At 37.8% G+C, this 25626-nt stretch overlaps 1 protein-coding gene across 1 annotated transcript; it reads right to left on the minus strand.

Annotated features, from left to right (window-relative positions):
- Nucleotides 1-535: 535 nt before the first annotated feature.
- Nucleotides 536-1816, minus strand: LOC145105357 (putative carboxylesterase 2). The gene has a single exon (XM_079042494.1). The coding sequence runs from the start codon at nucleotides 1753-1755 to the stop codon at nucleotides 787-789; it is 969 nt and encodes a 322-aa protein (XP_078898620.1). The 5' UTR covers nucleotides 1756-1816; the 3' UTR covers nucleotides 536-786.
- Between the last annotated feature and the right edge of the window lie 23810 nt (nucleotides 1817-25626).

Raw genomic sequence — 25626 nt, forward strand, 5'->3', positions numbered from 1 at the left:
ATTGAGAATAAGTTAGGTCAATAAAAAATATTGTTTCTATTAGATATCATGAATTTGGTTTATTAAAAAAGCGACAATAGTTAAAAAGAAAGTGGATACCATTGCTCTTCTTTGCACAACTTAAGATTTGTGTATGAAAATGATTGGAACATCTGTTCAATTCTTGCAATGTGATGGTTTCTATTTGGGGTAAAGTGGAGAGATGGTGAGATATTGATAATGTTTCGGTTTCTTCATGTGTTAATCACATTCAATGGAGAAATTATTCAAGCCTAAATAAAAATCTAAAAGTAGGTTTTGATGCGATCGTTCTTCCAAAAATTTGTGTGCTTCGGAATTTTATAAATTTAATTTTGTTTGTCTCAAAAACAGAGGAAATATAGCCTTTGGACAAGCTTGTAATTGTTAAATTTATTTTGTAACATGTTTAAATTAAAACTTAGTTTGGTTGATTGGTTATAAAACTTTGCTCTTTTATATTGGTAATGATTTTTATTTTTCTACAAGTCTTGCTAATTGTATAAAAGTTTAGCCGTTAACAAAAACAAACAACAATAAACTTTCTAATTTAGATAGTATTATGAACAAATACATTCAACAAACTACTTAATAACATAAATTACAAATCATATAAAGTATAGACGAAAGTTTCGAGCCTCGAAACGACAGACGACTTCTACCTTCTTTTTTCATGAAATACACGTCATTAATCTAACTCGATAAGAACTTCAGTTTTATAGGTGATAAATTAATGATCAAATTGATCATATATCTTAATAGACAAATTTATTGTTGGTTTATAAAACTACCCAACCTTTTCATCATATTTACGGCTTTTTCACCATTAGGGTCAAAAATATGGAATACATGATCTTCACCTTCGATCTCCATCATCTCTACTTTGCCTTCCCATTTGCTCTTCACCAGAGTTTCATAATACGCCCACCCTCTGTCTCTTAATATATCATTTTCAGAAACGGTTACAATCACCCGCCCGCAACCCAGACCCGACATATCCGGAGCTCCGTCCATCAGTGGGTTGATTAACGGGTCGTCTAACCCGAGTTGAGAATCCGATGGGCATACGAACTCCCACCATTTGTCCACCATAGCTTTCCTCACAGGATCCGCTTTCTCTGACCCGATTGGCTCTTTTCCCCAGAAATACGGGTTTATTAAAATAATACCCGAAAGTTTCGGAATTGTCGGGTCTGGGTTTGATCCTATTCGCATGGCGATGTCGTGAGCTATGGTTGCTCCGGCGCTGTCGCCGGCGAGGAAGATACGGTTGAAGTCAACGTTTTCTTTTATCCATTCTTCCGTCCCGGTTCCACCGGGAGCATGGGAGGAGACCCACCGGAGAGCGGCGTGTGAGTCATCGAAGGCTGCCGGAAGTGGGTGCTCTGGTGCGAGCCGGTAATCGACGGAGACGGCGATGACACGTGCTTCTGAAACGAGGTTGGTAAGTGACTGGTGGTACTTGGGATAGAAGGGCGATGCGATGCAGAATGCTCCACCGTGGAAGTAGATGACGAGAGGGAGTTTTTCTGAGGCGGTGGTGAGAGTTGGACGGTAGAGCCTGGCGGAGACACCGGTTTCTGGAGAGATTACGACGTCCTTGGAGGTGACACCGGTGTCGATATCGAAAGATGCAGGAACAACGTCTAAGCCGACGAGTCTTTCTATGGTTCCATCTTTGTAGACTCTTATGTATGGGGGAACGTCGTGCAGTATCTCCTTGCTTACTGATCCCATGACTGTTTGTGCGGCGGGTTTGTGTGTGTGCGTGAAAGAGATGGTGTGGGAAAAAAGTGTTAGCAGGAGGCCATTAAATAGCAAACATTTGAAAGTCTCCTTTGTGCTTCCTCTTCCTAAATAAAATATTTTAGAATACTTCTTTAAAATGTTTATTTATTAAAGAAACTTGTCGGCTTTTGTTTTTTCTTTTAAAGGTTAAAAAGAAACTTCTATGGTTTTGTTGTTTTTATAAAAGGTAAAATATATGAGATGTTTTTTAAAACCCTTGGGAGTTCATGAAACATAATGGTAACCCGTCAATTTCAATCCAAATTAACCTTTCCCAAGTACCATTTTGTATCTTCGTGTTGTTTGAATTTGAGATAAGAGCTTCGAGGTTTAAATTCTATCTACAACCACAATCCACCAATGTAATACACCTCAACATCACCAAAGTCTTCTTTTTTTACAAACTTTACTAATGTTTGCAATTAAGTGAACTGAACATCCCAAACCTTTGCCAAAACAATACATGAAGCATCCGCAGCTTTTAAAAGATCGTTGTCATCTATTTCAATAGCTTGACAATCCCCATACATCCCTTGATTCTTCTTTAGAGCATCCACAATGCAAGTAGTATAAGAGTTGAATATGATGATGACTAAGAGCATCCACAATGGTGAGTTCTCATAGTTGAATGAGGTGACAAGTTCATGTGTCATTCATTTGATGAAACTCTACCATTGTGAGATGCCACATTGGCATTCAATGGATTTGGAGTTCAATGGTCATTGAACTCTTCAATGGGAAAAAAGAAAGTTTTTTATTTTTAAATATTTACTATAAATTACATTTTGTAACATTCTATTGAACTTTGTAGAGTTCAATGCATTGTAGAGAAAAAAAATAATAAAGTTATATGGATTGTAGAAAGATGATGTGACAATCCATTGAACTCTATGGAGATCAATGCATTCTGAATGCCCTAAGATTAAATAATAGTTGACTGGAGTGTGGGTGATGACATGGAGTAGAGTTGAATGGAAGAGTTAAATGATCATTAAATGGTCCAATAGAATAAATAAAGTGGTGATTAGGATTGAATATGTTTTTAATGGGTTGTGGGTGATGCTGTTGTATAAATGTTTAATGGATGATGTGACAATCCATTAAACTCTATACAGTTCAATGGATTGTGGATGCCCTTAATATCAGCTCATTTGCCACCACCACCGATGCATAAGAATTCCTTTTTTCAAAGGGTTTAATATTATTCTCATGCATTACTTGAGAAGATTGATCACCGAAACTGCTACTTCGGAATTCCTATAGTTTTCGTCATTAACCCTTTTTTAATTAAGATTTTTTTAAATCTTATTTAGCAATATACTATTATATAATAATAACATCAAAAGAAAATGAAATTACAATACGACCAATTGGGTGTGTAAATTGATCCAGAAATCTTGAATAATTAAATTGGTCAGTCAATGCCATATTTTCATAATTTATATACAAGATATGTAAACTAAGACATTTTTGGGGTTATAAGGTTGATTAAAATTTTGCATGGTCCCTACAATAAGGAGAATTATTGAAACTCTTCTCCTAAGTCGTGCCTTCGATCTTACGAATTTCTAACTTGTTACCAAAATCTCATAAATGCACCGCACTATTTTCAAAACACAGAATTGAAATTTATTCAAAACGTGGCAAGAAAAAAGTCCAGTTGCCTCTAAAATCCAATTGACATAATAACAACAATTGTCTAATTAAAATTTTACACATGCTTCTTCTAAGATATATCTTTAACAAATAAAATTTCGGGTTGTAATCAAACAATTGGTGAAATTTTTCATCAGTGGCTTTTACCACCCAATTGTTGATATATTACAATGAAACATTTGAAACGCACAAATTTAATAGAAAATGATTTTGTATTTTTCAAGTGTTTGAGACCTTGAGTGCGTGTGTCCAAGGTATGAACTGAATAAAGAAGAAAAAAAGAACAAGACCTTGAGTACTTGGTAACTTTATTGCTGGAAAAAGTTAACTTAAACATTCTAAACATTAACCTTATTTATACTAATAAAACTAGACTCCTACTTTAACACAAAAATTGCATGAAAGGAATATTCCCTAAAATACTCCTAGAACTAATATTATCTCAGATTTCCTCTTGTAATAAACCGATTAATCCAACAATCACCACCTTATCGGTTTGTCCACGCCTGTCACTTACAACTATGTTTCTCCACCATTAACCACCGACGAACAACACCACATTCACAACATTTGTTCACCGTCGACCTATCGGCTACGTCACCTGCAAAACTCGTCGACAACAATTGTTTTAAGCAACACCATGTTTAGCATTTGAATACCGAGAGCCACATGCTATCATCATCACTGAACCACACACAATCTTGGTGTACCTTGTTCCAGCAACCTGTTTTACCAAGGCAGCAACTACTACGATTCTCGACCTTTCTCGGACACCCGACCTCCACCTCTGTTACGTCCAAAGTCCTCCATACCTTTTGATTGTTCACAACACACGTAACATGTAACATGTCATCCCATTGGACACGTTCATTACCATCTTGACTTTTTCCGGATCGACGACCTCTTCCTTGGCCACATCCAAAGCCACCCGATTTGAACTCCAACGCCATAATGTTTACACCATGTTGTTTGTCCATTCCTTTCTTGTCTTGACAACCATACCTTTGTCGATCAATCATATTCCGAGAGATTCTTCCATCGAACTCCCTCGGTTCAACCTTCTCGCATATGTCGTGTGCATCCATAATCAACTTGCATTTGATTCCCCACGCCGGATAATTCGTTGGAGTCAAAACTAGAACTTGATACGTCATCAAACCTCTTTATATAACCATCGACATCCTATTCTCTCCTTTGACAACCCCGACCTCTTTAATCAAGCTTGTTCCGAGAGCATTTTTCCACCGAACAACAAGACAAGGTCACGACCACCTTTACCGTCTCCCGTCACCCGCAAAACGAACTGAATCAAAGCCACCTGCTTTGACGTCTTCCCGTCCGTTTATTCCGCGCCTCCGGTTAGTCTCTCTCTACCTTAGAACAAGCCTGATCAAGAAAAATCGGGGCTGCTGTTGAGATGCTTCAACTCGCGTTAAAAAACAATCCACACCCCCTTAAACCGAACCCGGTTCCCGCTGCGTCTGCCCCGTAGCGAAAGGCTAGAGTTTTCTTGAAACCGACTCTCAAACTGACCGCCCTAGGTTCTGATACCAAGTGTAGGTATACCACCTGATATTACATTGGTGCCCAAGGTATGAACTGAACAAAGAAGAAGAAAATAACAAGAACGATGAATTACTTAGTGAACTTTATTGCTGGAAAAAAGTTAACTTAAACATCCTAAACATTAACCTTATTTATATTAATAAAACTAGACTCCTACTCTAACAAAAAATTTGCATAAAAGGAATGTTTCCTAAAATACCCCTAGAACTAAAATTATCCCAGATTTCCTCTTGTAATAAATCGATTAATCCAACAGAGTGCCATAGAAATAGTACATGTTGGTATCCTCATATTAGAAAGGTTGAACAAAATAAATGTTTTTACCAAATCGAATAATTTATTCTTACATTTTTTTGCAGACATAACCAATATTTGTAAACTAAAATGTCAGACACGATGAATCCTTTGTATAAAAATTTCTACATGTCAAAAAGTTTAAAAAATATCAAATGAATTTAATAGCTTTTATTTTGTATATGAGTGTTCGGTAAAATATCTGAAACCTTTTAAATATGTAAAATTGACATAAAATGATATCTTTGTAAAATATAACACTAGAAATATAATTTTAAAAAAAAGGTATTTAAGTCAATTTGAAAAAAAAATACAAAATAGTTTTTTGTTAAATGTTATTTGAAGTAGCTTTTGGATTTAAAACTTTGTGTTTAAGCTAAAAAACTAAAAGCTAAAAAAATCGAACAAAAAAAACTTTTCATCGTGAGTTTATTCTAATAAAAGAACAAATTACTAAAGTATCTCTATTGTAACACTCTAAATTTTCAAACAAAATTTTCATTTTTAATTCCACACAAAACACGGTTTTATATCTCCTACTCAAATCATAATTGTCTCAAAACACAATCACAAAAGTGTTTGACTCATATCCCATAATCCTTAAAACATAAATCAATAAGTTGGTGTCTACAATCATGCCGACGCCTTCCCGCGATCCTGAGATGTACCTGAAACACATTTCACACAACACTGTAAGCAAAAAACTTAGTGAGTTCCCCAAAATATCACACACAAATAATTAGCCTCTCATGGCTATATCTCAATAAGGACCCTCCGGTCATGTGTCTCAGTGAGGACCCTCCGGTCTCGCAGCTCGGGTTGGACCCTCCAGTCCTTTATCTCAGTGAGGACCTGTGACAACCGTCAAATTCAAGTCAAAGTCAAAGTCGAAGTCAACAAGTCAAACCGGTCAAATTTAACTAGTACTTGTATATTAACAATGTAAAAACCCTAAAAAGGGAGTTAAACGCATCAAAACACGACTAAGGACCCTTTCGGGGACTTAAAACAGTCATTAACGAAGCATAACGGGATTCGCGAACCTTGCAGTTGCGAGATTATGCAATAATAATGGCTAAGGTGAAATCTCTCCCAAATCTCTCCAAGTATGTGAAATCTCTCCCAAATCTCTCCAAGTATGTGAAATCTCTCCCAAATCTCTCTAAGTATGTGAAATCTCTCCAAGTATGTAAAATCTCTCCCAAATCTCTCCAAGTATGTGAAATCTCTCCCAAATCTCTCTAAGTATGTGAAATCTCTCCAAGTATGTGAAATCTCTCCCAAATCTCTCTAAGTATGCAAAATCTCTCTAAGTATGTAAAATCTCTCCAAGTATGTGAAGTCTCTCCCAAATCTCTCCAAGTATGTGAAATCTCTCCCAAATCTCTCCAAGTATGTGAAATCTCTCCCAAATCTCTCTAAGTATGTGAAATCTCTCCAAGTATGTGAAATATCTCCCAAATCTCTCCAAGTATGTGAAATCTCTCCAAGTATGAGAAATCTCTCCCAAATCTCTCTCAAAATCTCTCTCAACTTTTTATAGTCATCCCGACCCTTAACTTTGCCAAAAACCATGAGAAACGGGAAGATATCTTGGAAAATAGCCTTTTAGGGCCGAAGTCCCTCTATAGGGACCAAACCCTTCTTGAACCGGAGTCCCTCTATAGGGACCAAACCCTTCTCGACCCGGAGTCCCTTGGTGTAGCCGCAGCCATCTAGCCGCGACCAGCTAGCCGCAGCCAGCGAGGACCACAGCCGGCAAGCCGCAGCAGCGAGGACCGCAGCCAAGCGACCACAGCCAAGCCGGACCGCAGCCCTCGAACCGCAGCGAGCCAACCGCAGCCTCCGAACCGCGGTCTCCTCTCCCCTTCGGATTCACTTCGGTTCCAAGATAGCCAAGATCCGGAATGACTCCTGACTTCGGATTTTCCCCTTTTTCACCCGGTTTTCGACCACGACTTCGTTTTAAGCCCGTTTTTCATGATTTTAACGTAGGATTTTCACCAAAATCCATATTTTATCATTTTTAACCCCCTGAACTCTTATTTTATTTATTTCTCAATGATTTATTAATTAAAAATCATTAGTTTATATTAAGAAGATGTTTACCCCACAAGTGGGTCAAGTGTGCCCACTTGCCTTCCATGTGTCATCCTCTCAATAGTCCAACCCTATCCACATCACACAAACCAAGGTAAACATCATTTCAATCTTACCAATTGCTCCAGCAACATTCATATAAAGAAATCCATGGAGGATTTCTTTGTTCACTTTGATAAATCCTTCACTTACACACTTCTCATATCACCACTAAAGAAAGCTTCTTTCTCTCTACATTCCACCACCTTGTGCAAGTGTTCTTGAGTTGCTACTGCACTTTTTGGTAAGTATTTCCTTCTAACTCAAGTGTTATTACATGTTTTCATAACACTCTTGGATCAACGGCTCATATCTTCACACCAAAAATCGTTCTTAGGACCATCCAAAACTTCGTGTGTTCATCAAGTGATCTAGACTTGAAACTCATCATCTTCAACCTTCCACTCTTCAAGTCATCACTCAAGGTGAGTTCATACCCCTACGTTTTCTAGTTTTCTTCAGTTTTCAGGGGGGGAATACAAGTTAAAACACCAAAACATATTCAAAACTAAATTTGACAGCTTACAACAGAAAAGTTGTGACCTGTTCACGAACTGTTTTACCCAACTTAAACTTAATATTTTTCAAAACTGTATAATATGCAAATAGTTCAGGTTTATATCTTTAAAATGACTAGTTGCACATCTCCATATGATTTTTCTACAATTTACGGTGATTTTTACAAAACTGCCTATCATTTCAGAAACGAATTCGGACCAGTCTGTGATTATGAACACTTTCACATAAGTTAGAGACTTCTAAAAATCATAATAAAAATTATGAATAAACTAGACACATTTTCTAAGCTCTCAGAGTTTGCGGAGTTAGTTTTCGACTTCGTATGATTTTTCTATGATAATTTCAAAACAGTGCAGAAAGGATAAAAAACTAGTTGTATAGTTTACCATATTAATAACACTTTGTATTATGTTGAGCAAAGTGCATAACAATAAGTTTTTCAATGTTTGGGTGTATTCTTGTTAGTTTACCATCATAAACAGAAATTAGTCATTCATGTTAAGGATTTTCCTCCTTTCTTTTCGAACACATCTAATAAACTACATTAAGTATAGTTTATGAATTTTCGATAAAAGCATACTACATGGAAAAGGTTTTACTCTCAAAACAAATGGGTTTTTCATATACTAGTTGATAAACTATAATATTAATAGTTTATGGATTTATATCACAAATGTATTTTCATAAAAGGTGATTTCACTTCCTCAACGGAAGAGGTTTTATACTCAAAACTATATGTAAACTAGTTAACGTAAGTTGTGAGACATTCTCCTTCGGGGTACTCTTAAGTACCACAAAAAATCCTGAATTAGTTATAACCAGAGTCTCGTGTAGGGAGAGCGTGATAATTGTGTATAGATCTATATTGGGATTGACAACCCACACACATGCTGCTTGCATAAGTCCGATCGGCCGATCGGGGGTGACAAATGTCATTTCGATTCCGACATCTGAAGAACGTCGCATCAGGTTATTCTGTCATGGTATGGTTATAGCGACTCACATAGGGAGTTAACAATCTTTCAAGTTTACAGGAAAAATTCTAAAATAAAAAGGGATTTTTACTTCTAAATCAAACGAGTTTATGTCGATTTAAACTTGCATGTATTACTTTAAGTATGGAAAAATACTTGTATATTCTTGGTCTTGACGTTTAAGACTACATGACTTTTTATAAGGAAAATATTGGATTTTCTTTGGAAACACATTACCATTATGAACATTATAAGTACAAAACACACACATATTCTCTGTCTTGACATTTAGAGCTACATAACTTTTATAAGGAAAATATTGGATTCCCTTTGGAAACATATTTCTGTTAAACTTCATTCCATCTAGAATTGTTAGACTTCAGCTATAATCGCTAAGTGTATATGCTAGGATTATATAAGAATCTAGTCACAATCGACCTAGAATTGGTGGGCCCGCCTTACTTCCTGTTCCTTGTCTGGTTGTGGACCTAGGGCAGACTCATTATATTTGACGGTTTATTTAACTTAAATTTTATATAGCTTATATACACTGGGTGATTATAGAAGGAATCTACGGGTCTTTCTAGGGTTCATTATCGCATAACATAAGAGCATTCATTTCACACTTAATAAAGAAAATATTGGAAAATTAACAAACACACCGTTCACGGGAATTTAAGAATTTCACAAAAATGAGTTTTATTTAAATATAAAACCACATATAAGTATGATGATTTACTTACATATACCAAGTCTTGGTCCAGTTAAGACTGCAATAAACCTTTTAGAAAATATTGAAATTTCTGGAAACATACTTTGTCGCTTTTACAAGGAAAACGGTTTCTTTCTCAAACAAAACTCTTATGAACTCACCAACTTAATTGTTGACGCTTTTTCAAACTACTTGTATTCTCAGGAATTCAGTGAAACAGGAAATCAACCGCTTTTGAGGATGGGACGTTAAATTGTCAAACTTATCATTTTTGTCATCATGAGTGTAATTGATTGGAAACATGTAAACACATACTATTGTATAACTTTTTCAATTATATTTATGATGGTTGTATTTACTTTGGGCATTATTATACTCGTTGTTGTGATACTATACATGAAGTCCTCCACCCCCGGACGTTTCCGCCATCCTTGGTTTGGGGGTGTGACAGATTGGTATCAGAGCATTGTTTATAGTGAACTAAGTATATCGAACCACATAAGATATACAAACTATAAATGCATTGGGACTTAAGTCTCTGATTTAAAATTTTTCAAATAACTATACATTTAGAAATAAATAGTTTCTTGTTAAAAGTATAAGTACATACATGCATACCGGTTTAGTGCCACGTCTAAGGAAAACACAAAAGTTAAAAATAGAGGAGTTGTGCAATATGAATATGCCCTGGGATATGCAATCAAGTCTGGGAGGAATATAGCCTGATCAACTATATTCGTCCGAGAAGTGACTAGTAGGTGCCGGGGGATAGTCATAGTGGACAACAAGTCTATCAACTTACCAACACCCATACCAGAAAATCGTTAACAACCAAACATAACATTTAAAATACTATAGGAGTATTTTGTGGTAGTATAACTTATGTGAAAACTAAACTGATTCTTGCTAGTAGGTCTAAAATCACTAAATGGATACGATGAAGTTATATATAACCTAGATATATAACTGATATGCACCAAAGTAATTAAAGAGGATCAAAACCCTATAAGTATTTCTAGGAATATAATTATTATATGCCTCTTACCTCACCCCTATTCTCGCACGGGCATCATGACAAGATCTTACTTACCGGGAGACCCCTATTTTCCGAACCCAGAAAGTTAGTGGGTGATGAGGAAAAGAGTCGAAGATGGAGCCAGAGGTCGACAACTCTCCTTACATAGCCAGGGCTCTCGCGAACCGCCTCGACTACATCGAACCTGTGTCCCGTTGGGCAGCATTGATCAAGGGATGGAGTCGCCATCAGCAACAGCAATCGCCATTTGGGGACGAATTGTCGTGAGCAGAGTTTATTTTACTCATAAGACCTGGTAGGTTAGGCCTAGGAGTATGCATTGGTGTTACTCCCCTCCATGTGTAGGCCCGACCCCGCGAGTTAGTGATTACACTAGTCGAGAGATTTATTTGCGGTCCAAACTTTTCCTTACAATAATGTGGTGTAGACCTGCATCAGGCTCAAAACCTTTCTCTAAAAAAAACTAAATATACTAGAATCATACAAATGAAAGGAGCATATGTATTATTTCATTGGGAGAAATACTACTAAGAATTCATAAGTTTATTATATATAGACTCTCATTATGAATTATTTTCAAAAGACACCAAAAACATTGGAATTGAATACACTTAGAACTAAGATAAATTGAGTGACATAACTCCTGGCGTATAAACCCTTATTCAATACTCATATCTTCTTTTAAACCTCATGGTTGAAAGGTGCCTTTCCATAAACTTATAGGGTGCGGTTATACCAGCACTAATGCACCGGATCCCATCATAACTCCTCAACTAAGTGTGTTTGGACAAACCTAATCCTAGGATGGGAAAAACTTAACGCCCGTACAAAACCTACTTCTACCCACTACCGTAACTCCGTCTCCGGAACGTTAGCAGCAACATCAAGAATAGTTCAGTAAGTTGCGAAATTTATATATATATATATATATATATATATATATATATATATATATATATATATATATAATTGATAAGGGTATAATTAGAATCATCCCCACTCACAAAATCGTTTCTCCCCATGCAACAGAGTTATGTCTTCATAAGAAGGTAACCAGCCAACAAGCAAGGCAACAATCCTGCAGATAGACTCTGCTACTTTTCAATTGGCCGTCATGGCGCAACTCAATACTAACAACGCCAGCAGAGTTAAAGGCGGTGTTGACAATTCTAACCGCAGTAACAGTCAAGAACACCAGTGGGTGCCTACCCACGAAGACGCCTCAGACCACAAGCCCAAGAGCAAGAAGCGGAAGTTTTGGAACAAAAAGGAGCGCAACCTATCTCAAAAACACGCTAAAAGACAACAACCCGTGGCTGCCCCTGTAATTACAACATCAGTCCCGACTCATGCCTCGACACTAGCCACAACGTCTGTCACTCAAACACCGGTCAGACAATATATGGGAACACTTCCAAAATGTATCAAGTGTAGCTACCATCACAATGGGGTTTGCCGGGTGATGCACTGTAAAAACTGCAATAAGGACGGATATACTGCCCGCTTCTGCAGGAAACAGACCCAGCCCATCGCTTCAACCACCAACTTCAGTGAAAGTCCAGTATGCTACCTATGCGGTGGAAGGGGACACTTCAAGAGAGACTGCCCAACTGAGAGGAATGACGGGGGGACAGGAGAAGCGTGACAAACAAACCAGCAGGAGCAACAAGGAACCTTATTAGGACTTTTGTAATGTTTCCAACAACGAAAACGTTTAAGTACCATATGTTTGTAATGAATTTGGTATGTTTGCTAAAATTGCCGTATATCAAAAAGTAGTTAAAAATACTCTGTCGTTCAATCAAATCAAAGACACTTATATATGATCTTAGGATCATTACCAGTGAGCTCGGATAGCTTGGTATATACATCAGGGTTAATCATAATCAAAATACTACAAGCTTAAAGCAAATAATTCCGTCTAAACCCCCATTCCATGTCTAGTAGTGGGATTAGGGTAAAGCCACTCACTCGACAGTTTCATCAATACCAATTTACATACGGCTTGCATGTACCGATCGACCATATATTGATCGGTCGGGGATCGTGATATAAAGTATCATTACTAGCTATCAGAACACACTTAGTACCAATGCTAGCTGTTGTGGTATGAATCATTTGCAGTAACGATAACACCGATCAAAACAGAGCACAATAACAAGAATCACATGATACTCCATCTCCCTAACGAATGATTTGTACGAATACAACTTAACACATGTGTTACTAAAAGGATTTGTTGTCGTCATTCGATGTCGATTAGTATAGTCCTCCCTTTCCCGATTACACGGCTACGAAAAGACCCTTAGCCTACCCCACTGAATATCGAAAACCCTCGTCTCTTATAAACGCAAATCCGACACGAACCTCCGGGCCATCTCTCGTTGTGAAACCTCAAAACACTCACCAGAGGAGTATTACACTTTCCGCATATTTTCAAATTATTCCTAGTAAACCCTTCGAGAATATCACACGTACAACAAGGACAAGAGCAAGCACAGAAGCTTGAGACGGATACAGTTAGTCTATCACTTTGAAGTGTATATACGAGGAATATGTAATTAAGATTTTATGGACATTGAATGTGTGTTTCCGCCCTATTTCCTGTTCCTTGTCTGGTTGTGGACTTGGAGCGGAGTCACTCATCCAACTGTCTTACCAATCCTAATTACATATGACCTCTATATGCAAGTTAAGGATAGATGGACCGGGTACGAGTCCTACCATGAACTTCGGGACAAGGCTACCCAGGAGTGCGAATGAACGTCCTATCATCCGAATAAGTCTAGCCTCGAAAACCGAACCCATATGCTCCCTACCGACCTAATCAAATGAGAAACACTAAAGCAGACCTTATGCGACGCTCCGAGGGGAAGTATCACTTACGACTTAGTATAAATTCGAGAAAGGCTGAAAGCATCTCGAAGCCGACAAAAGAACTACACAGGTAAGCGACGCAAACCCTCGAAATTGCGGGTTGGTGACCAAGTTCTACCGAAGGCGTCACCATTCAAAAGAATGATATGTTTCGGTAAACAAGGGAAACTAAATTCAAGGTACAACGGACCATTCGAAATCCTTGCTAGGATTGGATCAGTAGCATACAAACTCCGACCGCCCCAAGAACCTAATAATGTACATCCAACCATCTACGCGTCCAATTTAAAGAAAGGTATGTCCGACGAGACTCTTGTGATACCTCCCGACGAAACCAAAGACGCATCCCTGTGGTGAAGATCGGTTGGATCGTGAAACAAGGACCCGAGTTCACCTGGGAACGCGAAGGCCAAATAAAGCAAAAAACACCCACATCTATTCCCCAACCCTTGATGTCTCACTCAAATACAAATTTCGGGATGAAATTCCTTCTAACGGGGGGATAATGTGACAACCGTCAAATTCAAGTCAAAGTCAAAGTCGAAGTCAACAAGTCAAACCGGTCAAATTTAACTAGTACTTGTATATTAACAATGTAAAAACCCTAAAAAGGGAGTTAAACGCATCAAAACACGACTAAAGACCCTTTCGGGGACTTAAAACAATCATTAACGAAGCATAACGGGATTCGCGAACCTTGCAGTTGCGAGATTATGCGATAATAATGGCTAAGGTGAAATCTCTCCCAAATCTCTCCAAGTATGTGAAATCTCTCCCAAATCTCTCCAAGTATGTGAAATCTCTCCCAAATCTCTCTAAGTATGTGAAATCTCTCCAAGTATGTAAAATCTCTCCCAAGTCTCTCCAAGTATGTGAAATCTCTCCCAAATCTCTCTAAGTATGTGAAATCTCTCCAAGTATGTGAAATCTCTCCCAAATCTCTCTAAGTATGTGAAATCTCTCCAAGTATGTGAAGTCTCTCCCAAATCTCTCCAAGTATGTGAAATTTCTCCCAAATCTCTCCAAGTATGTGAAATCTCTCCCAAATCTCTCTAAGTATGTGAAATCTCTCCAAGTATGTGAAATCTCTCCAAAATCTCTCCAAGTATGTGAAATTTCTCCAAGTATGGGAAATCTCTCCCAAATCTCTCTCAAAATCTCTCTCAACTTTTTATAGTCATCCCGACCCTTAACTTTGCCAAAAACCATGAGAAACGGGAAGATATCTTGAAAAATAGCCTTTTAGGGCCGAAGTCCCTCTATAGGGACCAAACCCTTCTTGAACCGGAGTCCCTCTATAGGGACCAAACCCTTCTCGACCCGGAGTCCCTTGGTGTAGCCGCAACCATCTAGCCGCGACCAGCTAGCCGCAGCCAGCGAGGACCGCAGCCGGCAAGCCGCAGCAGCGATGACCACAGCCAAGCCGGACCGCAGCCCTCGGACTGCAGCGAGCCAACCGCAGCCTCCGAACCGCGGTCTCCTCTCCCCTTCGGATTCACTTCGGTTCCAAGATAGCCAAGATCCGGAATGACTCCTGACTTCGGATTTTCCCCTTTTTCACCCGGTTTTCGACCACGACTTCGTTTTAAGCCCGTTTTTCATGATTTTAACGTAGGATTTTCACCAAAATCCATATTTTATCATTTTTAACCCCCAGAACTCTTATTTTATTTATTTCTCAATGATTTATTAATTAAAAATCATTAGTTTATATTAAGAAGATGTTTACCCCACAAGTGGGTCAAGTGTGCCCACTTGCCTTCCATGTGTCATCCTCTCAATAGTCCAACCCTATCCACATCACACAAACCAAGGTAAACATCATTTCAATCTTACCAATTGCTCCAGCAACATTCATATAAAGAAATCCCTGGAGGATTTCTTTGTTCACTTTGATAAATCCTTCACTTACACACTTCTCATATCACCACTAAAGAAAGCTTCTTTCTCTCTACATTCCACCACCTTGTGCAAGTGTTCTTGAGTTGCTACTGCACTTTTTGGTAAGTATTTCCTTCTAACTCAAGTGTTATTACATGTTTTTCATAACACTCTTGGATCAACGGCTCATATCTTCACACCAAAAATCGTTCTTAGGACCATCCAAAACTTCGTGTGTTCATCAAGTGATCTAGACTTGAAACTCATCATCTTCAACCTTCCACTCTTCAAGTCATCACTCAAGGTGAGTTCATACCCCTACGTTTTCTAGTTTTCTTCAGTTTTCAGGGGGGGAATACAAGTTAAAACACCAAAACATATTCAAAACTAAACTTGACAGCTTACAACAGAAAAGTTGTGACCTGTTCACGAACTATTTTACCCAACTTAAACTTAATATTTTTCAAAACTGTATAATATGCAAATAGTTCAGGTTTATATCTTTAAAATGACTAGTTGCACATCTCCATATGATTTTTCTACAATTTACGGTGATTTTTACAAAACTGCCTATCATTTCAGAAACGAATTCGGACCAGTCTGTGATTATGAACACTTTCACATAAGTTAGAGACTTCTAAAAATCATAATAAAAATTATGAATAAACTAGACACATTTTCTAAGCTCTCAGAGTTTGCGGAGTTAGTTTTCGACTTCGTATGATTTTTCTATGATAATTTCAAAACAGTGCAGAAAGGATAAAAAACTAGTTGTATAGTTTACCATATTAATAACACTTTGTATTATGTTGAGCAAAGTGCATAACAATAAGTTTTTCAATGTTTGGGTGTATTCTTGTTAGTTTACCATCATAAACAGAAATTAGTCATTCATGTTAAGGATTTTCCTCCTTTCTTTTCGAACACATCTAATAAACTACATTAAGTATAGTTTATGAATTTTCGATAAAAGCATACTACATGGAAAAGGTTTTACTCTCAAAACAAATGGGTTTTTCATATACTACTTGATAAACTATAATATTAATAGTTTATGGATTTATATCACAAATGTATTTTCATAAAAGGTGATTTCACTTCCTCAACGGAAGAGGTTTTATACTCAAAACTATATGTAAACTAGTTAACGTAAGTTGTGAGACATTCTCCTTCGGGGTACTCTTAAGTACCACAAAAAATCCTGAATTAGTTATAACCAGAGTCTCTTGTAGGGAGAGCGTGATAATTGTGTATAGATCTATATTGGGATTGACAACCCACACACATGCTGCTTGCATAAGTCCGATCGGCCGATCGGGGGTGACAAATGTCATTTCGATTCCGACATCTGAAGAACGTCGCATCAGGTTATTCTGTCATGGTATGGTTATAGCGACTCACATAGGGAGTTAACAATCTTTCAAGTTTACAGGAAAAATTCTAAAATAAAAAGGGATTTTTACTTCTAAATCAAACGAGTTTATGTCGATTTAAACTTGCATGTATTACTTTAAGTATGGAAAAATACTTGTATATTCTTGGTCTTGACGTTTAAGACTACATGACTTTTTATAAGGAAAATATTGGATTTTCTTTGGAAACACATTACCATTATGAACATTATAAGTACAAAACACACACATATTCTCTGTCTTGACATTTAGAGCTACATAACTTTTATAAGGAAAATATTGGATTCCCTTTGGAAACATATTTCTGTTAAACTTCATTCCATCTAGAATTGTTAGACTTCAGCTATAATCGCTAAGTGTATATGCTAGGATTATATAAGAATCTAGTCACAATCGACCTAGAATTGGTGGGCCCGCCTTACTTCCTGTTCCTTGTCTGGTTGTGGACCTAGGGCAGACTCATTATATTTGACGGTTTATTTAACTTAAATTTTATATAGCTTATATACACTGGGTGATTATAGAAGGAATCTACGGGTCTTTCTAGGGTTCATTATCGCATAACATAAGAGCATTCATTTCACACTTAATAAAGAAAATATTGGAAAATTAACAAACACACCGTTCACGGGAATTTAAGAATTTCACAAAAATGAGTTTTATTTAAATATAAAACCACATATAAGTATGATGATTTACTTACATATACCAAGTCTTGGTCCAGTTAAGACTGCAATAAACCTTTTAGAAAATATTGAAATTTCTGGAAACATACTTTGTCGCTTTTACAAGGAAAACGGTTTCTTTCTCAAACAAAACTCTTATGAACTCACCAACTTAATTGTTGACGCTTTTTCAAACTACTTGTATTCTCAGGAATTCAGTGAAACAGGAAATCAACCGCTTTTGAGGATGGGACGTTAAATTGTCAAACTTATCATTTTTGTCATCATGAGTGTAATTGATTGGAAACATGTAAACACATACTATTGTATAACTTTTTCAATTATATTTATGATGGTTGTATTTACTTTGGGCATTATTATACTCGTTGTTGTGATACTATACATGAAGTCCTCCACCCCCGGACGTTTCCGCCATCCTTGGTTTGGGGGTGTGACAGATTGGTATCAGAGCATTGTTTATAGTGAACTAAGTATATCGAACCACATAAGATATACAAACTATAAATGCATTGGGACTTAAGTCTCTGATTTAAAATTTTTCAAATAACTATACATTTAGAAATAAATAGTTTCTTGTTAAAAGTATAAGTACATACATGCATACCGGTTTAGTGCCACGTCTAAGGAAAACACAAAAGTTAAAAATAGAGGAGTTGTGCAATATGAATATGCCCTGGGATATGCAATCAAGTCTGGGAGGAATATAGCCTGATCAACTATATTCGTCCGAGAAGTGACTAGTAGGTGCCGGGGGATAGTCATAGTGGACAACAAGTCTATCAACTTACCAACACCCATACCAGAAAATCGTTAACAACCAAACATAACATTTAAAATACTATAGGAGTATTTTGTGGTAGTATAACTTATGTGAAAACTAAACTGATTCTTGCTAGTAGGTCTAAAATCACTAAATGGATACGATGAAGTTATATATAACCTAGATATATAACTGATATGCACCAAAGTAATTAAAGAGGATCAAAACCCTATAAGTATTTCTAGGAATATAATTATTATATGCCTCTTACCTCACCCCTATTCTCGCACGGGCATCATGACAAGATCTTACTTACCGGGAGACCCCTATTTTCCGAACCCAGAAAGTTAGTGGGTGATGAGGAAAAGAGTCGAAGATGGAGCCAGAGGTCGACAACTCTCCTTACATAGCCAGGGCTCTCGCGAACCGCCTCGACTACATCGAACCTGTGTCCCGTTGGGCAGCATTGATCAAGGGATGGAGTCGCCATCAGCAACAGCAATCGCCATTTGGGGACGAATTGTCGTGAGCAGAGTTTATTTTACTCATAAGACCTGGTAGGTTAGGCCTAGGAGTATGCATTGGTGTTACTCCCCTCCATGTGTAGGCCCGACCCCGCGAGTTAGTGATTACACTAGTCGAGAGATTTATTTGCGGTCCAAACTTTTCCTTACAATAATGTGGTGTAGACCTGCATCAGGCTCAAAACCTTTCTCTAAAAAAAACTAAATATACTAGAATCATACAAATGAAAGGAGCATATGTATTATTTCATTGGGAGAAATACTACTAAGAATTCATAAGTTTATTATATATAGACTCTCATTATGAATTATTTTCAAAAGACACCAAAAACATTGGAATTGAATACACTTAGAACTAAGATAAATTGAGTGACATAACTCCTGGCGTATAAACCCTTATTCAATACTCATATCTTCTTTTAAACCTCATGGTTGAAAGGTGCCTTTCCATAAACTTATAGGGTGCGGTTATACCAGCACTAATGCACCGGATCCCATCATAACTCCTCAACTAAGTGTGTTTGGACAAACCTAATCCTAGGATGGGAAAAACTTAACGCCCGTACAAAACCTACTTCTACCCACTACCGTAACTCCGTCTCCGGAACGTTAGCAGCAACATCAAGAATAGTTCAGTAATTTGCGAAATTTATATATATATATATATATATATATATATATATATATAATTGATAAGGGTATAATTAGAATCATCCCCACTCACAAAATCGTTTCTCCCCATGCAACAGAGTTATGTCTTCATAAGAAGGTAACCAGCCAACAAGCAAGGCAACAATCCTGCAGATAGACTCTGCTACTTTTCAATTGGCCGTCATGGCGCAACTCAATACTAACAACGCCAGCAGAGTTAAAGGCGGTGTTGACAATTCTAACCGCAGTAACAGTCAAGAACACCAGTGGGTGCCTACCCACGAAGACGCCTCAGACCACAAGCCCAAGAGCAAGAAGCGGAAGTTTTGGAACAAAAAGGAGCGCAACCTATCTCAAAAACACGCTAAAAGACAACAACCCGTGGCTGCCCCTGTAATTACAACATCAGTCCCGACTCATGCCTCGACACTAGCCACAACGTCTGTCACTCAAACACCGGTCAGACAATATATGGGAACACTTCCAAAATGTATCAAGTGTAGCTACCATCACAATGGGGTTTGCCGGGTGATGCACTGTAAAAACTGCAATAAGGACGGATATACTGCCCGCTTCTGCAGGAAACAGACCCAGCCCATCGCTTCAACCACCAACTTCAGTGAAAGTCCAGTATGCTACCTATGCGGTGGAAGGGGACACTTCAAGAGAGACTGCCCAACTGAGAGGAATGACGGGGGGACAGGAGAAGCGTGACAAACAAACCAGCAGGAGCAACAAGGAACCTTATTAGGACTTTTGTAATGTTTCCAACAACGAAAACGTTTAAGTACCATATGTTTGTAATGAATTTGGTATGTTTGCTAAAATTGCCGTATATCAAAAAGTAGTTAAAAATACTCTGTCGTTCAATCAAATCAAAGACACTTATATATGATCTTAGGATCATTACCAGTGAGCTCGGATAGCTTGGTATATACATCAGGGTTAATCATAATCAAAATACTACAAGCTTAAAGCAAATAATTCCGTCTAAACCCCCATTCCATGTCTAGTAGTGGGATTAGGGTAAAGCCACTCACTCGACAGTTTCATCAATACCAATTTACATACGGCTTGCATGTACCGATCGACCATATATTGATCGGTCGGGGATCGTGATATAAAGTATCATTACTAGCTATCAGAACACACTTAGTACCAATGCTAGCTGTTGTGGTATGAATCATTTGCAGTAACGATAACACCGATCAAAACAGAGCACAATAACAAGAATCACATGATACTCCATCTCCCTAACGAATGATTTGTACGAATACAACTTAACACATGTGTTACTAAAAGGATTTGTTGTCGTCATTCGATGTCGATTAGTATAGTCCTCCCTTTCCCGATTACACGGCTACGAAAAGACCCTTAGCCTACCCCACTGAATATCGAAAACCCTCGTCTCTTATAAACGCAAATCCGACACGAACCTCCGGGCCATCTCTCGTTGTGAAACCTCAAAACACTCACCAGAGGAGTATTACACTTTCCGCATATTTTCAAATTATTCCTAGTAAACCCTTCGAGAATATCACACGTACAACAAGGACAAGAGCAAGCACAGAAGCTTGAGACGGATACAGTTAGTCTATCACTTTGAAGTGTATATACGAGGAATATGTAATTAAGATTTTATGGACATTGAATGTGTGTTTCCGCCCTATTTCCTGTTCCTTGTCTGGTTGTGGACTTGGAGCGGAGTCACTCATCCAACTGTCTTACCAATCCTAATTACATATGACCTCTATATGCAAGTTAAGGATAGATGGACCGGGTACGAGTCCTACCATGAACTTCGGGACAAGGCTACCCAGGAGTGCGAATGAACGTCCTATCATCCGAATAAGTCTAGCCTCGAAAACCGAACCCATATGCTCCCTACCGACCTAATCAAATGAGAAACACTAAAGCAGACCTTATGCGACGCTCCGAGGGGAAGTATCACTTACGACTTAGTATAAATTCGAGAAAGGCTGAAAGCATCTCGAAGCCGACAAAAGAACTACACAGGTAAGCGACGCAAACCCTCGAAATTGCGGGTTGGTGACCAAGTTCTACCGAAGGCGTCACCATTCAAAAGAATGATATGTTTCGGTAAACAAGGGAAACTAAATTCAAGGTACAACGGACCATTCGAAATCCTTGCTAGGATTGGATCAGTAGCATACAAACTCCGACCGCCCCAAGAACCTAATAATGTACATCCAACCATCTACGCGTCCAATTTAAAGAAAGGTATGTCCGACGAGACTCTTGTGATACCTCCCGACGAAACCAAAGACGCATCCCTGTGGTGAAGATCGGTTGGATCGTGAAACAAGGACCCGAGTTCACCTGGGAACGCGAAGGCCAAATAAAGCAAAAAACACCCACATCTATTCCCCAACCCTTGATGTCTCACTCAAATACAAATTTCGGGATGAAATTCCTTCTAACGGGGGGATAATGTGACAACCGTCAAATTCAAGTCAAAGTCAAAGTCGAAGTCAACAAGTCAAACCGGTCAAATTTAACTAGTACTTGTATATTAACAATGTAAAAACCCTAAAAAGGGAGTTAAACGCATCAAAACACGACTAAAGACCCTTTCGGGGACTTAAAACAATCATTAACGAAGCATAACGGGATTCGCGAACCTTGCAGTTGCGAGATTATGCGATAATAATGGCTAAGGTGAAATCTCTCCCAAATCTCTCCAAGTATGTGAAATCTCTCCCAAATCTCTCCAAGTATGTGAAATCTCTCCCAAATCTCTCTAAGTATGTGAAATCTCTCCAAGTATGTAAAATCTCTCCCAAGTCTCTCCAAGTATGTGAAATCTCTCCCAAATCTCTCTAAGTATGTGAAATCTCTCCAAGTATGTGAAATCTCTCCCAAATCTCTCTAAGTATGTGAAATCTCTCCAAGTATGTGAAGTCTCTCCCAAATCTCTCCAAGTATGTGAAATTTCTCCCAAATCTCTCCAAGTATGTGAAATCTCTCCCAAATCTCTCTAAGTATGTGAAATCTCTCCAAGTATGTGAAATCTCTCCCAAATCTCTCCAAGTATGTGAAATTTCTCCAAGTATGGGAAATCTCTCCCAAATCTCTCTCAAAATCTCTCTCAACTTTTTATAGTCATCCCGACCCTTAACTTTGCCAAAAACCATGAGAAACGGGAAGATATCTTGAAAAATAGCCTTTTAGGGCCGAAGTCCCTCTATAGGGACCAAACCCTTCTTGAACCGGAGTCCCTCTATAGGGACCAAACCCTTCTCGACCCGGAGTCCCTTGGTGTAGCCGCAACCATCTAGCCGCGACCAGCTAGCCGCAGCCAGCGAGGACCGCAGCCGGCAAGCCGCAGCAGCGAGGACCACAGCCAAGCCGGACCGCAGCCCTCGGACTGCAGCGAGCCAACCGCAGCCTCCGAACCGCGGTCTCCTCTCCCCTTCGGATTCACTTCGGTTCCAAGATAGCCAAGATCCGGAATGACTCCTGACTTCGGATTTTCCCCTTTTTCACCCGGTTTTCGACCACGACTTCGTTTTAAGCCCGTTTTTCATGATTTTAACGTAGGATTTTCACCAAAATCCATATTTTATCATTTTTAACCCCCAGAACTCTTATTTTATTTATTTCTCAATGATTTATTAATTAAAAATCATTAGTTTATATTAAGAAGATGTTTACCCCACAAGTGGGTCAAGTGTGCCCACTTGCCTTCCATGTGTCATCCTCTCAATAGTCCAACCCTATCCACATCACACAAACCAAGGTAAACATCATTTCAATCTTACCAATTGCTCCAGCAACATTCATATAAAGAAATCCCTGGAGGATTTCTTTGTTCACTTTGATAAATCCTTCACTTACACACTTCTCATATCACCACTAAAGAAAGCTTCTTTCTCTCTACATTCCACCACCTTGTGCAAGTGTTCTTGAGTTGCTACTGCACTTTTTGGTAAGTATTTCCTTCTAACTCAAGTGTTATTACATGTTTTCATAACACTCTTGGATCAACGGCTCATATCTTCACACCAAAAATCGTTCTTAGGACCATCCAAAACTTCGTGTGTTCATCAAGTGATCTAGACTTGAAACTCATCATCTTCAACCTTCCACTCTTCAAGTCATCACTCAAGGTGAGTTCATACCCCTACGTTTTCTAGTTTTCTTCAGTTTTCAGGGGGGGAATACAAGTTAAAACACCAAAACATATTCAAAACTAAACTTGACAGCTTACAACAGAAAAGTTGTGACCTGTTCACGAACTGTTTTACCCAACTTAAACTTAATATTTTTCAAAACTGTATAATATGCAAATAGTTCAGGTTTATATCTTTAAAATGACTAGTTGCACATCTCCATATGATTTTTTCTACGATTTACGGTGATTTTTACAAAACTGCCTATCATTTCAGAAACGAATTCGGACCAATCTGTGATTATGAACACTTTCACATAAGTTAGAGACTTCTAAAAATCATAATAAAAATTATGAATAAACTAGACACATTTTCTAAGCTCTCAGAGTTTGCGGAGTTAGTTTTCGACTTCGTATGATTTTTCTATGATAATTTCAAAACAGTGCAGAAAGGATAAAAAACTAGTTGTATAGTTTACCATATTAATAACACTTTGTATTATGTTGAGCAAAGTGCATAACAATAAGTTTCTCAATGTTTGGGTGTATTCTTGTTAGTTTACCATCATAAACAGAAATTAGTCATTCATGTTAAGGATTTTCTTCCATTCTTTTCGAACACATCTAATAAACTACATTAAGTATAGTTTATGAATTTTCGATAAAAGCATACTACATGGAAAAGGTTTTACTCTCAAAACAAATGGGTTTTTCATATACTACTTGATAAACTATAATATTAATAGTTTATGGATTTATATCACAAATGTATTTTCATAAAAGGTGATTTCACTTCCTCCACGGAAGAGGTTTTATACTCAATACTATATGTAAACTAGTTAACGTAAGTTGTGAGACATTCTCCTTCAGGGTACTCTTAAGTACCACAGAAAATCCTGAATTAGTTATAACCAGAGTCTCTTGTAGGGAGAGCGTGATAATTGTGTATAGATCTATATTGGGATTGACAACCCACACCCATGCTGCTTGCATAAGTCCGATCGGCCGATCGGGGGTGACAAATGTCATTTCGATTCCGACATCTGAAGAACGTCGCATCAGGTTATTCTGTCATTGTATGGTTATAGCGACTCACATAGGGAGTTAACAATCTTTCAAGTTTACAGGAAAAATTCTAAAATAAAAAGGGATTTTTACTTCTAAATCAAACGAGTTTATGTCGATTTAAACTTGCATGTATTACTTTAAGTATGGAAAAATACTTTTATATTCTCGGTCTTGACGTTTAAGACTACATGACTTTTTATAAGGAAAATATTGGATTTTCTTTGGAAACACATTACCATTATGAACATTATAAGTACAAAACACACACATATTCTCTGTCTTGACATTTAGAGCTACATAACTTTTATAAGGAAAATATTGGATTCCCTTTGGAAACATATTTCTGTTAAACTTCATTCCATCTAGAATTGTTAGACTTCAGCTATAATCGCTAAGTGTATATGCTAGGGTTATATAAGAATCTAGTCACAATCGACCTAGAATTGGTGGGCCCGCCTTACTTCCTGTTCCTTGTCTGGTTGTGGACCTAGGGCAGACTCATTATATTTGACGGTTTATTTAACTTAAATTTTATATAGCTTATATACACTGGGTGATTATAGAAGGAATCTACGGGTCTTTCTAAGGTTCATTATCGCATAACATAAGAGCATTCATTTCACACTTAATAAAGAAAATATTGGAAAATTAACAAACACACCGTTCACGGGAATTTAAGAATTTCACAAAAATGAGTTTTATTTAAATATAAAACCACATATAAGTATGATGATTTACTTACATATACCAAGTCTTGGTCCAGTTAAGACTGCAATAAACCTTTTAGAAAATATTGAAATTTCTGGAAACATACTTTGTCGCTTTTACAAGGAAAACGGTTTCTTTCTCAAACAAAACTCTTATGAACTCACCAACTTAATTGTTTACGCTTTTTCAAACTACTTGTATTCTCAGGAATTCAGTGAAACAGGA

The sequence above is a fragment of the Lactuca virosa genome, chromosome 1 (genome assembly GCF_052849685.1).
Source record: "Lactuca virosa cultivar CGN04683 chromosome 1, Lactuca_virosa_CGN04683_v6, whole genome shotgun sequence".
Lineage (NCBI taxonomy): Eukaryota > Viridiplantae > Streptophyta > Magnoliopsida > Asterales > Asteraceae > Lactuca > Lactuca virosa.

Coding starts and splice junctions, on each gene's coding strand:
- LOC145105357 (XM_079042494.1), bottom strand. CDS start 1,755: ATGGGATCAGTAAGCAAGGAGATACTGCACGACGTTCCCCCATACATA.